The sequence below is a fragment of the Typopeltis vanoorti genome, chromosome 21 (assembly GCF_054136105.1).
Source record: "Typopeltis vanoorti isolate ZY-2024b chromosome 21, IOZ_Tvanoo_1.0, whole genome shotgun sequence".
Taxonomy (NCBI): domain Eukaryota; kingdom Metazoa; phylum Arthropoda; class Arachnida; order Uropygi; family Thelyphonidae; genus Typopeltis; species Typopeltis vanoorti.
In genome coordinates, this window is record NC_143569.1 from 77,525,143 (window position 1) to 77,541,624 (window position 16,482).

General features: G+C 36.0%; 1 protein-coding gene across 1 annotated transcript; it reads left to right on the forward strand.

Annotated features, from left to right (window-relative positions):
* The first annotated feature begins 6,500 nt into the window (after nucleotides 1–6,500).
* Nucleotides 6,501–10,758, forward strand: LOC150095006 (uncharacterized). Its single transcript, XM_090411051.1, has 4 exons — nucleotides 6,501–6,512; nucleotides 7,243–7,351; nucleotides 10,339–10,521; nucleotides 10,616–10,758. Exons 2-4 carry the CDS (start codon nucleotides 7,244–7,246, stop codon nucleotides 10,736–10,738), a joined length of 414 nt encoding a protein of 137 aa, XP_090267177.1. The 5' UTR covers nucleotides 6,501–6,512; nucleotide 7,243; the 3' UTR covers nucleotides 10,739–10,758.
* Nucleotides 10,759–16,482: the final 5,724 nt, after the last annotated feature.

A 16,482-nucleotide genomic window follows, 5' to 3' on the forward strand; every position in this document is an offset into this window, starting at 1 on the left:
CTCATGTTTGTCATTAATACAGTTTTGAAACTAAAAAACATTGTCAACTATAATGTTTTCTATGGGTGAAAATAAGTTCACACGCACGCACACACACACACGCACACACATGCGCGCGCGAGCGTAATTGAAATAATAATAAAAGAACTTTGTTTTCAACATTTCATTAATATTGCTAACATCTTCAACACGAAAAAAAAATTTTTTTTTTTTAATGACGCTAGTAGCATTTAATTTGGTATCCAATATTTCAATTAAACTTTTTACAACATGCCATAGTGCTAGACCTCCAGAAGAAGACGTTATAGGCAGTACAGTAACGAGGGTATAAAGCGCCTGTGGTAACTGTCTAACTTGCATCCCCTAACACAAAAATGACAAAAATTTTGAAAAATTTAAGTGTAACAAGTTAAATTTTATTAAATGCAATATGTTAAATACTTACTATTAACTCCATCAAAATGAGTTGCAGCGTGTTGCAGAATTTGTGTGTGCCTAAAGCGACGTATTGCCGAAATTGAAAAAGAGCGGACTTTTCTATCTATTTATTTATTTTTATTTTTTACGTTTTGCGCCCCAAACCTAGTTGCGCCCGTGGCGGGCGCCTCTTTCGCCACGCCCTCGTTACGGCAGTGGTTATAGGTTCGAGCATAGTCGCCGACTAGAACTTTCCTGTTTTTTTTAATTTTTTTTTACAGCAGCTTTCACAAGTTAGTCGATGTTTGGCATAGATAAGTAATGTCCATGGGAAGACTGATAAGAACATATAGAAATAAATATCAGCAAGGTGGCAAAATATTTTGAGGCTATTGAAAAAAAAAACTGAGAAATAGAAAAAATCGTACTGCAAAAAAGAATCAGAAATGATTAAGGCGACATAAAAAACTGAAGTTAGAGATATTCTAGATGTCTGGAGTAATTACTTTGAAAGACAAATAAAAAGTGACAGAAGAGTGATAGAAAATATACGAGGGGAACGAAATCAGAAGTACATATCAATGATTGAGGTAGAAAAACTAGCGGTATGCAAGGCAGTGTTCAAACCAGTTTTAATTTGAATCTGAGAGTTGCGTTAGAAATAATACAGTTGACCAAAGACTAGAGACTATGGTTATGCGAGTTCTAAGAAAATTAAAGGACTGAAAATGGAGGAAATATCGCAGAATCGCATTACATATGAAGATATTTGGGATAACCTGGATATTCTTAGCATTCAAGAATGTGTGAGCAGAGCTAATTAAAGATACTGTGGTCACGTAAACAGAATGAAAGAGGAATGGTTAGCAAAAACAGATGTTTGATGCCGAAATGGCAGGGAAAAGATCCAAAGAAAGAAAGACTAAGATCTAGATGAATTGATTCTTTTAGAATTGTCCTTGAAGACAGAAATATAAGATATGACTATATTGAATAATACTGTTGACAGAGAGTAGTAATATTGTAACCTCATGTGAAACTGTCAGAGTATCTTGTCTTCTTTCAAGTACGTATCATGAAATCGATATGCCCCAGATGTTTTTATAATACCAAACTAGAGTTCTCCCACGAAATAACGATTGCATCGAATTTCTTAGTAGATAGCATGCTTAGAACGGTCCCACTAGTCAGGAAGAAAGCAAAAATATTTTCCTTGCCATTGGAAAAGGAAAACCAATTGGTTTTCCTTTCCCAATGGCAAGCATTGAAATCATCAGAGATGATTTCGCTATTAGAAAGACGGACTGAAAAAAATTAATATTTAAAGAAAGTAACCATGAGTTCAGAATGGTTAGTACCATTAGGAAAACTATAGAGGAGCAAATGAATCTACTGATTGAAGAAGATTTTTATTCAAAGGAGATCGAAAAAAGTAGATTTTAAGTTCTCTGAGATGGTAGATTATTATTAATATCGGACCTCCAAGGAGTCAAAAAACCAATCTACACTCCCGCTCAAAAATATAAAAATATTATCGAACCGTTCCTTAAACCCATTCACAGTTTCATTTGGTATTTTCCATTCACCACAGGAAACGGATTCCACTCTTCATGCAAAGAATCTGCTCCTCATTTCCTTAACTCAAACCATTTTTATTCAGTTCCCAGAATATTTTTGTTCTGCCCCTCTACTGTTTGAAAAATTTTCTCTACATTAATCTGTTACAACCTCTCATCAACTTGTACGCTCAATCATATCCGTCTTCTTCTTCAATATATTCATTAAAACCAAAATACCCTTGAGAGTCTCGTGCCTAATCGTTCCCCGCTAGAAATACCACTCATATGCTCAGTTACACCAAATTGCAAATATCTATGCAGGATCTTTTCACATTTATTGTTCTTTTATATATATGACTGCATTTACGAACGGTTGTAAACCTAAAGTACCTTAGTAGAATGAATCAGCTAATGATTCTTTTCTCTTCCATTTTTATAATTTTTATTTATTTTTTACCTAATCCTCAAACCCTGTTCTAGAGACCATGGAACTCTTTCATGCCACTTCAAACCTCCAATAAGCGGGAAGGTGGTGTCATACCAAGCAATGAAATTCATCTACTTCTTAAAGTCAATTACAAACATTTATATCATGATGAGGATTAAAACCTGTAACCTATTATCGGACAACCGACACGCTAAGCACTTGGTGAATTAAGTCTTCTGTTTGCTGCAACAAACAGAAGACTTAATTCATAATTTATTTTAATGATTGATTGATTGATTTCCCTAAAAGAAGATTGGTTAAATCTATCATACAACGACCTTTCATTAGTTTACTATGCTTTATAGTAAGTGATCGTTGGAAAAATATACAGATATTCTTATAATTCAACGTATTCTCTCCCCTTAATTTATAAAATTAATATATTCCCTCTTACTAATTTATCGCTGAGTATTGTAGCTTACAAAATGGGTCTTTAATCGAGTAACTAACATCCATCTTCTGAAAGTTTGCAAGCTTCCTGATCCGTCTAATTTAAATTATATCGAATAAGCTGGTTGTTCTGTAGAAGGAAAGAAAGTATATCTGAATTTAATAACATGAAAATTCAAGACTAGCAGATCATCTCTGGTTAACTCCTTTAAGTCTGTTTAAAGAATCATGTCTTTAGTAGAAATCTTTTTTTTTAAAACAGCACCTTGGATTTTATTCATCTATAGAACCTATAGATGAATAAAAAAAAATAGAAAAATAATCGAAGCGATTATAAGTTACAGAGGAACAATAAATTGCCTGTGGCTCATAACTTACAAACGAGTTTAAGTTCAATTGTTCACTGCACAATAAATAACATTTTGGTTTTCTCTTTCCGATTCATTTTCGTACTTTGCCACTTGAAATAGTTCGATTTAAGTCAAAAATGAAATAACTCGACAAATGTTAGCAATCCTAAATACCAAATTCCATTTGCATTCCGCTAATAAAAGATATTGTTATTATACTCCAGAGGAAATCAGGGATCCTATTGAACTCTCTCATGAATCAACAAAACACTTATTTCAAGTAAAGATAAAAATATAATAAATGTCTTAAAGAAAATAAACTTCGTGAAAGTATTTTAAATATATTACAATGATATTTAAAGTCACTTGCTCATTTTAATCAGTTTTTTTATTAATTAAATCGATTTAAAGGAAACTTCTTCCTTTGGTGTGTGAAAAGGAGTTAGAGGGAGCCTTTCTTGTTATGAACTGGTTGCAGCGTAATAGAGTTGCAGAATAATATTTAAATATTTAAGACTTTTTGTGGTTATGAGACCATCGGTACTTTATTAACATAATCCTGCACACACGGTACACACAAAAAAATATGAGCAAATACAGAAACGTTGCTAACTGTTAGGCAGTTAAGTTTGAAACTATACGTGACAAGGCGTGTATGTTTTGAGAAGCTTCAGTCAGTATCATGGATACGTGTTGTATGCACCCTGATTTCTGTTGAGGTTCTTACCCGTTCTTAATACCACTGCCGCGTCCTTGAAAATTCTGTAACCGTAATCATCATCTAAATACGGCATAGAGCTATTTTCCCAGTCAAGTGCATGGTTGGAAGTTGCCAAGTGATGTGCTAAGCCTGAGGAGACTGTCCTGTTGTGATTGACATTCCCAACACACTCCTTCTGTCTGATTTCCAGGCTTCTTGAAGTTTGCCCAATATATGAAAGGCTGCACGTACATGGAATTCTGTGAACACCTGGATATTTGAAAAATGGTACACTGTCTTTAGGAGATCTTAGTTCTTGTCTGATGGTAGTGGTAGGCTTAAATACCACTCTGATGTTGTGAGATTTTAACATTCTCGCTAATCTTGAAGAGACTGAATCTACATAAGGGATAACTACTGTTGAAGCGTACTGGGTGACTGTTCCTTGTTGTTGGAGGTTGTCTTTATAAAGGAACTTGTTGATGATGTTTGTAGGAAAACCATTCTGCGATAGTGTTATAGCAATTTGAGAAAGTTCTGCCTGTACCTCTTCTTCGTCTGAAATAAACTTTTTGGCTCTTTTCCGTAACATGTGAATGATGCTATGTTTTTGTGATCTATGATGGTTGAAAGAATAATGTAAATAACGTCCAGTATCTGTAGGTTTTATAAAATTATTCTCCTGCCTTTTCACTAGTATGTCTAGGAAGGGGGGTTGTCTGTTTTTTTCAACTTCTAGAGTAAATTTAATCTTGTTGTGAAGAGAGTTTATTCTCTCTAAAAACACCTGTAGGTTTTCCATGTTTTCATTCCAAATGATGAAAATATCATAAACCTATCTCCACCATATCGATGGTTTAGGTGTAATTTTGGTAAAAATTTCATTTTCCAACTTTTCCATGAATAGGTCTGCACAAAGTGGTGACAGTGCTACCCATTGCTAGGCCTTCCATTTGTTGGTAAACTGTGTTGTTTACTTTGAAGACATTTGATTTAAGGCAGTGATTGAACAGCTGTGTAATGTCTGTAGGGAAGAGATCTTTAATAATGTTAATGACCTCCTCCACTGGAACATTCGTAAATAAAGATACTACATCCAGGCTGGCCATTATGTCCATTTGTGATGTCTTGATGTACTTCAGTTTCTCTACAAATTGTTGAGAGTTCTTAATATAGGACTCTGTTTGTCGAATAATGTTTCCTTTTAGTATGTTGGCAAGGTGTTTAGCCAATAGGTATGTAGGGGAGGATCTGCCATCTACAATCGGACGCAGTGGAACACCCTCCTTATGCACTTTGGGTGCACCATAAAGGCGAGGAGTTATGGGATGTGCGGATTTGAGTTTTCTTTTTAATTCCTGAGGCCAACCAGTTATATTTCTGATCAACAGGTTTGTTTCGTGGTGGTTTGTCATGATAGGATTTTTCTTTAGTATTTTATAAGTAGAACTGTCCGACAGGAGATTGTTTATCTTAGTGAAATAGTCTTTTGAGTTTAGAATGACTGTGGAGTTCCCCTTGTCAGCCTTAGTAATGATTATCTCTTTGTTGTTTCGTAAGTTACGAATGGCCTTCCTATCGTATGGAGTGGTGTTCTGTTAGGTTTGTTTTGCTGTTGCAAGGATAATCGTGGTCTGGAATCTAATATCGTTAGCTGCAGCCTCTGGGAGAGGACGGAGGTCTTTTTCAATTCCACAAATGAAGTCCATTTTTGGAATGAAATTAGGGGTGATGGTGAAGTTGAAACGTTTCTGTAGGATGTCGGATTCTTGTTTGGTAAGGCCGTGATCCGACATGTTGAAGATCACTTTGTCATCTGGGAGGTTGTTATAAGAATGGTATTTTTTCTTATACAGTTCTTCAAATTTTTTAATTTGGTTCACCTTGCTTAACTGGAAAGTTTTCTCATAGCTAAATTGTAACACGTGGTCTATACTGTTCCAGGTGGTGTAGTCTAAACTGTTTGAAATATCGTCACAATGGTTCCGGCAATTAAGGTCAATAATATTTAGTTCATACCTGATGTGTTGTATCCTTTCTCGAATTAGTGCCAGAGGAGCTTTGTTGTAGATACTTTGGGCACGTTTAGATTGAATATATCCTTTAATTATTAAGAATTTCGGGATGATTGAAAAATCTCTTCATCTCTTAAAAAATGAAAGGTGGTTCAATAACTTATTCTTCCTGCATTTCACTTTTTCGAGGCATCGAACTTTGTGTTTCATCTGTCTATTTAAATTATACATATTTGTCATAAAATACTTAAAAACGATACTTTTTGTGAGTCTAATATTGTATAGTAACAAACCGTACGCGTAGTATAAGGTGAATGTTATGTTATCTTTATTTTTTTTATTTGGACTATTCGAATTAAAGATTAAATTAAAAAAATTAAGGGGAAAAATATTATGAATTTAAATAATCTTTAGTTTATAATTCTGGTACGGATTTTATTGTCACTCTTGTGAAAACAAGGAATTATGGGAAATATCGTAATCCTAGTTGATATATTGACGTCACGCATCTAATATAAAATGGATGTACACAGTCTTCTGTTATCTTTGGGGTTTTTTTTTTGTCGAGGAGAATTCTTTCTGGTTTCTATTCAGGTATGCAAGAGTTTTTAGAAGAGGTTTAATAATATACGTTGTTAACATGTGGTTTTATTTTTGGTTCTTGCTTTTAATTGCTTGAAAAAATATTTCGAATTTTTGAGAAAATACGAAATATTTTTTATTTTCGTCTGCTTTCTTTTGAGTGTTTCGCAGTCATTGAAATCGTAGTAAAACAAACGGAGTGGTTTATAAGCATTAAATGTTTAATTCTGTTTGTTTTAGAATACAATACAGTATTAAAATTCTAAGCAAAAAGTAATGCTGTGTTCGTGTGTCTAGGGGGGGGGGAACAGGTTACTAGAGACTAACGTTTAATTTCATATCGAAATGAAATGCAAATATCGAACTGTTTAAGCATTAAATCTTGTCGACGAATTGGCGAACCTCAAAGTAAGAGAAAGGAAGTCGACCTTTATGCTTAAATTTATCAAACTGAAATAGCCCATGAAAGCTTCGAAAGAATTTCTTTCGGAAAGAATGCATTTGTTTGAATGGAACAACCGGCCTACAAATCAACGGCTGAGATTTGTTCTGCATCCCTCGGGATTAATTGGAAGGCTGTTTTAAATCAGCTTAGAATAACTTAGAAGCAACTCCTCCTTTCGAATATTGTAATGGGGAAAGGTTGAGCCCTAAGGACAGATGGCTGTACTAATAGAGTAAATCGTACTCTTAATTGATGCTCTTGAGTAATACCACGATTGACGATTTTTTCTTATTGTAGGATGAACCGAACATCTCTTATTTCAGTCATCTTGTCAGCTCTAATAGTATTCCTGTCTGCAGATCAGGATCCAAAAGAAGTCCACGACAGTTTGGCTCAAGATGTTCATGTAAGTAATAATTCAAGTTTAAGTGGAGAGGGATATTAACGCTCTATTGTAGTATGTCACTTAAAAAAAAATCATTCAATGATTACTATTGTCGTGATGTTCGATGAAATAAACGCTAGCGTTTTCTTTTTTTTTTCATGATTTATCTGCAACTATATATTTGAAATAGTGAAACTATACTTGAATTTATCGGCAAACTCGATGAATACTGGCTATTGACCTGACTGGCGTTTGCTTGCTGATAAGTATTCTTTTTCATTTTCATCTGACTATAAATTTAATTTACTCGAATGTATTAAACAAAATCGCGCTTGCTATTCATAACTAGTTTAACATGAGCTTCGTTGACATAAAGCTATTAATCGCATTTAGCTTAAACTAAAGCGAATAACTGCGTAGTTGGATCATTTAGAGGTGTTTTAAATATGGTAATGCAGTGGGCATTCTCCACTCCCACGAAATTTAATTCTTGATGTATGACAACTTCTACTTGAAAGACAAAATAGAAGTTGCCTGGCTAGTTATTTTAATGTAAAAAGCCACACTGCGAAATTTCGTAAATAGTCGCTCCTCTTGAAATTTTGTAGGAGGTATGGAGAACTAAGTTTGTTTACCATAGTCGTTGTCTTATCTCAATATTGTAATTCGTCAGAACACTTTGAAAGCCTCGAGCTTCTCAAATGGTCTTTATAGTGGGAACAGATTTCTTCTCAAAACCCAGGTTTTTCACGTCCAACCTTTTCAACGTTTCGTGAAACGTGCTAATCTCGTTCGAGAAATGTATCAAACTAATGCAACTAAGATTGCCAGTGCACGACCACATTTATACTACGTGTAGTGTAGATCTGACATTAATGCCAGAATGGCAAGCTGTTTAATTATAAGCAGCTATAGGACGAACGTTGCATTTAACACTTATTTCGTGATTTATAACGCTCATCGGCTTGTTCTAATGCCCAGTAGTTTCGTTTAGTGTAATGAAACTGTTCTCTAAACTAATACCATAATCTTTTTTTAAACTAAAATAAGATTAACCTAAAAATGACTAATCCAAGGGCATTCTACCCTTAGTCGGGCTGAGATTCAATAACATTATTCGCCAAGATGATTTGCGCAAGTTAACCCAGTACTCTTCACGAGTGATCCCCTCCCTTATGAGGAGTTAAAATGGTATTGATTTGAAAAGTACATCTGGTCTCTGAACAGAGTTCAGATCCATTAGCCCTCAACCCTCTCTCTCCCTCACTCAGCTAAAGTGAAAAGATTTCTTACTTTTGCGGTCGAATTTGGATTGGTCGTTGCCGGATCTTCTGTAAATCCCATCCACGAAAGGCTGTAAACTCTGCTAGCGCATTAGCATAAGTACCTGGAAAGGCCAAACGTCTTTAGTGCTTTCAAGCTACTTCGTATTTGTAAGGTGGCAGTCTCGTATAGAACTTTAAATTTTAAGTTAAAGAACTTGAATAATTCATGCTGGCATATGTACTGAGTCCGCATTTTAGTTCTTTCGTGAGATCATCTTTTAGTACAGAGTACCTAATTTAAATTGCTAAGTGACAACTCAATTCATGCTTTCGTTACTAGCGCTCCAATTTAAACCTGGGTTTAAATAGCGAATTACTAATTTTTAATTTGCGTGATTTCATGCATATCTTAATTTGGACCATACGCACCTTTTTTTTTTGATGAAATTTAAGTTTGGTAGCTTGCAGAGAAAGCGCCCATACATAATGGGGAATATCTTCTAAAGCATTCAACAAATACTTTAGTGAACGAACTTTCTCATTCAAAAACTGAAATTGGTAGTGCTAAATGCCCTAATATTCATATTCAGATCACCAGCACTACAAATATAGGTGCAATTTTAGCGATCCATATTGAACTTTCATCGGGAAAATAGAACAATTGCCGATGGATTGGAGAACCTATGAATATCCGGCACTGCAATAGCGCACGAAGACTATAGCATACCATAGCTTAACGAGATACTAGCATTAAAAAAATGCAAGGGAATCCTATTTATAACCGAACATTTTTCGTTAACGAAAAGTCCTGTCCTTTCCTAAATTCTGGAGGTACCCCTGACTCCAAAGTAAACTCTCTCGACCTTGACTGAGTTGACTACAAATAAAACGGAGTAATTTTTAGTTAATTCATGAGGAATGTGTATAGTGAAATTTCAGTGCAAAGGTACTAATTTTACCAGTTTCTAAAATTCGAGTACAGGTATCACAATGAGATGGTTTACTTGCTTAAAACCCTATTAGCGGAATGTTACACTAATACTTTCACAAATTAGCTTTCATGGAGAACTTAGTTTTCTGAAACTCTGCTCATGGCATGAAAATGCCAGATTTTTTTTCTTTGATTGCATGATCTGTAGGTGAAAGTAGCACGAAATGCTAATTTACCATTCTACTCAAAGATTAGAGATAATCGCCATCGCATCTGTTGAAAGTTCTCAATTTATAAACAGAACTTAATTTTTTCTATCAAATTCAGATAGTTGATGTCTGAACTTTCGAAATTCCAACTTCTAATGACTACATCTTGGGAACGATGGCAAAGCATTCTCAGATTCCGTACTCTTTCCCTGGAATGACGGTTTTATAACTAAAACCGTGCTCTTATAAGCAACCACTAATGGAACTGTCTTCCGCGAGACGCGGCAACATCTATACAGTAACTGCATGGTCAAACTGCAAATTGAGTAATTTTATTTCTGGACTCGTCAAACGGAATGCTGAGTGAAGAGTTCCATCCACCCAAGATGTCTCAAATGACTGCGTGCAGTTATTTGAGACATCGTGAATACGCCGTGTTTTGTAAACAAGGTTGCCCATAAGTCACGAAGGATTTAAACATCTAATCGAAAACCGAACTAATAGGCCATAATTAAACTAGTTTTTCAGAAACTACAAACGATAATTTGTCTTCTTACTCAAAAGCATGCATTTTTATTTTATTTATTTTTTTTTTGCCCCCAGGAAAACCCTGTGACACGCTACGTCATTCAATCTGGCGAACATTCAGAAGCAAAAATCGGTAGCGTACGCCAACTAATTCCTGATCAGAAGACGATAGAAAACATCCTGCTTGGGTCTGAGGAGGCAAAGCATTATACACCAACACCTATTACTGAAGTTCACTGCTACGTGGAAGTCGAAATGGTAAGAAAAAGCATTCCTTGATCCAAAAAAAAAAAAAAAAAAAAAAAAAATTAAAAGAATTTTTTAAACATCTAACAATGAACTGCATTTTCAGATCAAACAAATCCCTGGCCGCTGTATTCGTCTCCGAGGAGGTTTACCAAGTTGTCAAGCACAGGGATATCTCCTCCCCCACCATAACGAGTGCATGAAGATGTTCTCCCGACACGATCCCTGAAGACCCGAATCTTGTAAATCTCAAACTAATGTACTGAACCTTTTTTTACAATTCTGATTAGTTAATAAATTCCGGGGGTTTCTTACCCCGGCAATGAATTTGATTTAGAATTGCTCATTCACTTGAATTTAATGCAAGAACTCGGATTTGGATTACTGTTATCCGATGGTTCCGTAATGCTTAAGCAATACATAAAACATCTCAGCTTCGAGCGTTACAAACGATGAATTTTTTGTTTCTGGGTTCTTTCGTGAAATTTATCACGATCGTCAAATGCCTTATTTTGCATTTAACTTGCAATGATTGAAAAAATCCCATTTTGGGATTTTAAAATATTAATCAACTTGTACATCTTAATGTTAGTTCCAATTATTGTAATGGGAAGAAACATCCTAGCTACGACACTGTCGGGGTAATATAAGTTGCCTAACATCCACTGAATGAAACTTGCGCAAAATAACATCCACACAAGTGGTATTTAGTTTACGGCAACTGCGCTGGATTCAGATAGACTTCACGCAATCTAAAAATACTTCTACCAAGTGTGAGCGCCGGTTACTCAAGTTTACTTATAGCTGTTGCGATTCTCATTAGGTTTCGAAAAATCGCCTGCTTAACCCAATTTGTCTGACCTGAAATGTTTTCAGGTCTCTACTTTCCGGTGGAAGTGGATTAACTCATTCGAAAATTTCCTTACTCAAACTTCCGTTGACAACTCATGCCACTTAAAACTTTCGATAAGTAAAATGGGGGCACATCAGGCGATTTTTTCCTAATTCCATTAAAACAAACGGTGGATGTTTAGTGGAATTTAAAAGCCGGTTTCCGGTGAAATGGGGTTCGTAACCCACATGCGAAAGTAAAACTACCTAAAGCACATCGTGCAGTACAGAAACAAATGGAGTGAAAGAAAGAACATTTTATGGCAAGTTTTTCAAAACTTGAATGTAAATGGTCAACTTCGACTTTTTATTTTGCTTTCAACGTATTCAGATGACCCTCAGCCTTCTTTTAAATACTATTAAAATCTGTTTCACTTAATGTGTATAAGCTTAGAGCTCTAGTGAAATTCACTTTGCAACTCTTATACTGAATATCTACGAGGTGTGAAAGTAAATTTTTATGAATTTCATTAGCGCTCACTATTTCAGCACATTAAGTTGGAATCTCTTTTGTCTACGATAAACTTCTTTTGCTTACTCTTTTAATAAACTTTAACCCACTTGATTTATTTAAAACTCAATCGGATTACAGAGGGGGAAATGGCTGTGCTAAATACACAAGAACGCTTGTCCTCTGGACTAAAATGTAATGCATAATCATTTGCATCTACAAATGCAGTTTTCGTTTGCTCGTCTCTGCAGGAACTAAAAGCATAAGAATTGTATTATAATTTAATATCCGACTGGAAATTACGGATAAGATGAGTCAACAGTACTGACTTAGTTGGCATATATATATATGGAGGACTAGTATTTTTCTATACTAAAATACCAGGAGCATTGGAGTTAAGAGAATGAACTAGTGTTGATTTACTCTCTTCTAAAATTATTGGTGAAATGCGAGACTGCTGACAGGAATAAAAGGAAAATATACTATTTTCCGGCAAGAAAACATCTTTCTCTAGGGAGAGAAAGAGTGGCGGAGTATAGCTTATGATAGCTGAGATGCGCTTTCTAAGGGTAACTAGAAGGGATATATACGCCCTGCTTTCAGGGTGTATGGTATGAATTAGAGGTTGGAATGGCCAGATGAATATAGTTGTAGGCTAGAAACTGTTCGGACAAATTGGCTTGGCAAGTGGAAAGCGGGCGATTTCAATTATGGAAATAGATTGAAAGGAGAAAGCAGCCTGTGGTAATAAACTAGGTCTTCGAAATTCTTCAGGGACGTGTTAGAAGGAACGCGAGGATCAAGAGTTCTGGATTTGGTTATAGCGTCTGGATTTGATGGAAATTTCATACTTACCTCTCCTTGATGAGTGACCATGTGGTATTGACCTGAGGGGGGACAGCTTGCGAGCGAACGTCTTAAAGAGAAATGATTTAGAATTATGAGGTAGGCGATTTTAGAAATAAACTTAAGTGCTGTGAATGAAGGAATTGAAGGGTCAGTGGTGGATGGAAGCTAATTAAGGATCATTTATCAGCAGTAAATCTGTGCCACGAGTGAAAAAAATTTGCTTAAACCGATGGCCACAGATTAAGAATTGCAGATAAGTTATGGAAAAAATGAGAGGTGGTGAACATTAATAAATTTCAAGCAGAAAGGTGACTAGTATAGTAAAGAGGGGGAAATTAGAATGGGAGTAGGCTAGCTCTACATTTCAAGACAATCCTAGCAATTGTGGATGAATGGTCTTGTTAGATGGACAGATGTCTAATGATAAGATGAATGATATTTTAGAGCTGTTTTAATAATTACTCAGTTTACTCCTGTAAGGAGTCGTATGCCAGGACGGGAGAGAGTTGAGGGATCTGAATTAGATGGTGTGAATGTATTTACAATAAGTACTCCGGATGTCGACAAGACGGTGAGACTCGATTAAATTTCGCCACTTGTCTTGAGGGAATGCGCTAAAGAACTTGCTGCACCCTTGACTTGGTTATATATATATTTAATGAAAGCTTCATAAACTCCTTTAGGAGTGGGAGGAGGGTAAGATGGTGGGAGAATGGAGGCTTCAAATTATAGACTAGTTTGTATTATTTCTGAGGTTAAGGTACTAAAAAAAAATTGAGCTAGTATACAAAATTGGGGAAATGAAAATACCTGAAGGTCGATATTGATTAAGGGACGTTCGTTCTTGTTTCAGTAATCTTTACTTTTATGATAAACAATGGCTGAGGGAAATGCGTACACTTTTTTCGTTTAGATTTCGGGAAGATATTTCATAGGATGCCACATGACGAATTGATATCTAGACCCATACGTAGCAGCTTAGATATTAAGTTGGAGATAACAAATGGGTGTATGTATATAAAGGGACAATATCAGTGAAAAGGAAAATTATCAGTGGGGTTCCACAGGGACTTTGTACTAAGATCACTATTATCAACCTGTTATATATACATCAATGATAATCACTAGAATTCAATGAGATGTTCAGGTGTTTGAAAGGTTGAGTAGTGTAATGGGATCTTCGGGAGGATAAAGCTGGAAACGTGAGCAGATGAATGGGGATAGCGGTTTAATGTTGCTAAGCGCAAGGTATTGGGAACTGCAGATGGCCGAGATGCGCTTAGCCATCTGCATGCTGTGTGTATACTTGTCATGTCATTTGCAAAGTTTATAGCTAGGCGGTGAAGGGGTTTTGTCATCGAGATGTTTAGTATCACATTTAGGTATTTACCTGATGGATAAGATTTTTTAGATTGTGAAAAATAAGGAACTAGAGGACTTCCCTGGAAATTGTGCAAGGAAGTGGTAAATAAGACAGTTTTTTTTTTTTGCGAGTGGAATGCATTGTCTGAATATGATGTTACAGGCAGAAGATTTTCAGTAAGTCTAGACTTGAGTAATATGTACACTTATTTCACATTGAGTGTACGTAATTATATTACATTCTTATATATAATGTAGTTTTTAATGGTAAAAACTCCCTCCCTCGATGAGTTGACTCCAGGTAAATTAATATATAATTTTAACAAGCCAAATGCTATTCCTACAGCATTATGTAGGAATATGGCACGGTTAATATAAACTTTAATATTTTCATTTTTATTGAACTATTTAATTTAACTGATATCGATATGATAATCAGCGATATCCTTCAAATTTTCGAGGTCAAGGCCACTTCTGAATCTCGCGCACTAGTTAAAAGAATATTACACTTCATAACTCGCAAATAGTCAGTATGGCCTGGAGCTTTTTCAAGATAAACTAATGGAACATATTCAACTCTCGGTACAGCAAGAAAATTGGTTGATAGTTAAATTTCCTCTTTCGAGATCTGGCAGGTCTTATCCTCAAGAATTTCTTTTTAGGTTTTATAACAATCGTATGATGACACACGGCCGTGAGTCCCCTTTACAGGGAGGTACGGGACCATCTCAGTCTCCCCAAATTTTATCTGGGCTCCGGAACCGGCATAGCTGACGAATCAGACCTATGGCTGAGTCAGTATTCCTGACTGTAATCCGTGTGTGTTCACTGGACCTGCTTGCGGGATGAAAAACCCCAGATAAACTGGTGGAAAAAATCCTGCTGTCCACGCCCAAGACCAGCTAACTTGGCTATGGCTGAAGAAGCGCCTCGCGTCGTCGACGGGTATCGAACCTAGGATACTTCTTCCCCAGGCATATGGTTGCGAAGCGCATAGGCACTAGGCTAATTTTAATTTTATAACTACAACATTTGGGAAAGTTCAGGACTTTGACATTCCATATGCTCGATTTCCTCCCATATATAAAAAAAAACTGTGGCCAAATATTCAACTCCGTTTTGGGAGAAAAATAACGGAAAGAGATACACCAGTGTTTTTTTTTTTATTGCAGCTTAGGGCACGACTATAAGGAGGGGCAACAGGATCCTTTGCAAGTAAAAGATCCTATTGAGCTTCAATAAAAAAAAACACTTCCCCAGCAAGTTTAAAACTGAAACTTCGATCCTGAAATGCAAAATTCAGTGTAAGTTGCAACGCAAAGTAAAAGTAAGACGAGGAATGTCTCAGGTGTGGACGCAATTTAGGCGCAGGAAGGATCAAATGCTAATGAAATTGATATTTCAATGTAATCTTAGCTTTCCCCAAGGGTGTAATAAAATTTAATTTCCCTGGAGACGTTTGAATTACAATGTTGAATATTTGTTGGCAGCCTTCTGGACGATTAATTATTTTTCTTTTAACGCACGCGGAACAGATGTGTCAGAATATGGAACTAGTTCAAAACTGCAGATCTTCTCATTTGACTGCACCTACCTCTTACGATGCACGGAACGCAGATTAAATTTGTCAATGCCATACCGTAATCTGTAGCTCGGTATTATCGGCAGTTTCCTTTGGAAAGCACTGGGTTCAAATCCCATTTGGAACACGAAACGTTTATCAGGAACTTTCATTCGAACTTTGAATCAGCAAGTCTCATGCAGGGATGGTAGCTGTTCCTCCCAAAAGCTCGCATTTTTCAACTGGCAGAACACGTCCAATTTACAAACACAATACACTCTCCTCATAACCTCGTCTGTAAACCCAGACTGGTGGATGATTTATAGCCGCTTAAGCCAGTGCCGAATTTTGCTTTACGGACCTAAACCTTAAATGGGCTTAATATCACGCTACCTTAAATTCGAAGCACCCAAAGCCACTTAATGTGTTCCTTTCTCTAAATAATCCTTTACTAAATCGTTTGCACATTTTTCTCGAAGCAAAAGACTTCAGAGAAATTAAAAATTGGCTCATAAATGATTAATCAAACTACATTTTCGATTTAAGCACATCCGAAGTACTTCAGTCGGGGGAGGGGGATGCTGGTTAAAATCGAGGCAAATCTTTTCCCCTTAAATAAATATTCAGCGTTTTTCCCGCTTAAAACATACTCGAAGGATTTCTTGTAACTCATTCACCTCGTGTAATGTAATATAATATATTAGGTCAAATTCCGAAAACAAACCTAGTACCCCCAGCTAAAGTAATGGACTACTTAGTATGAAGTAATATGTCTTAATTGCCTTTCTCAAGCCATTTTGTGGGAATTATTCCACGATTTCTGCAAGATCCTCCGTAGCTCAATCTGTACAGACGAAGT

What these genes read in the sequence shown, in the direction of transcription:
- LOC150095006 (XM_090411051.1), top strand. Translation starts at nt 7,244, where the DNA reads ATGAACCGAACATCTCTTATTTCAGTCATCTTGTCAGCTCTAATAGTA. An exon ending in GTTTGGCTCAAGATGTTCAT is followed by an intron (nt 7,352 to 10,338) that starts GTAAGTAATAAT and finishes TTTTGCCCCCAG; the next exon opens with GAAAACCCTGTGACACGCTA. An exon ending in GCTACGTGGAAGTCGAAATG is followed by an intron (nt 10,522 to 10,615) that starts GTAAGAAAAAGC and finishes CTGCATTTTCAG; the next exon opens with ATCAAACAAATCCCTGGCCG.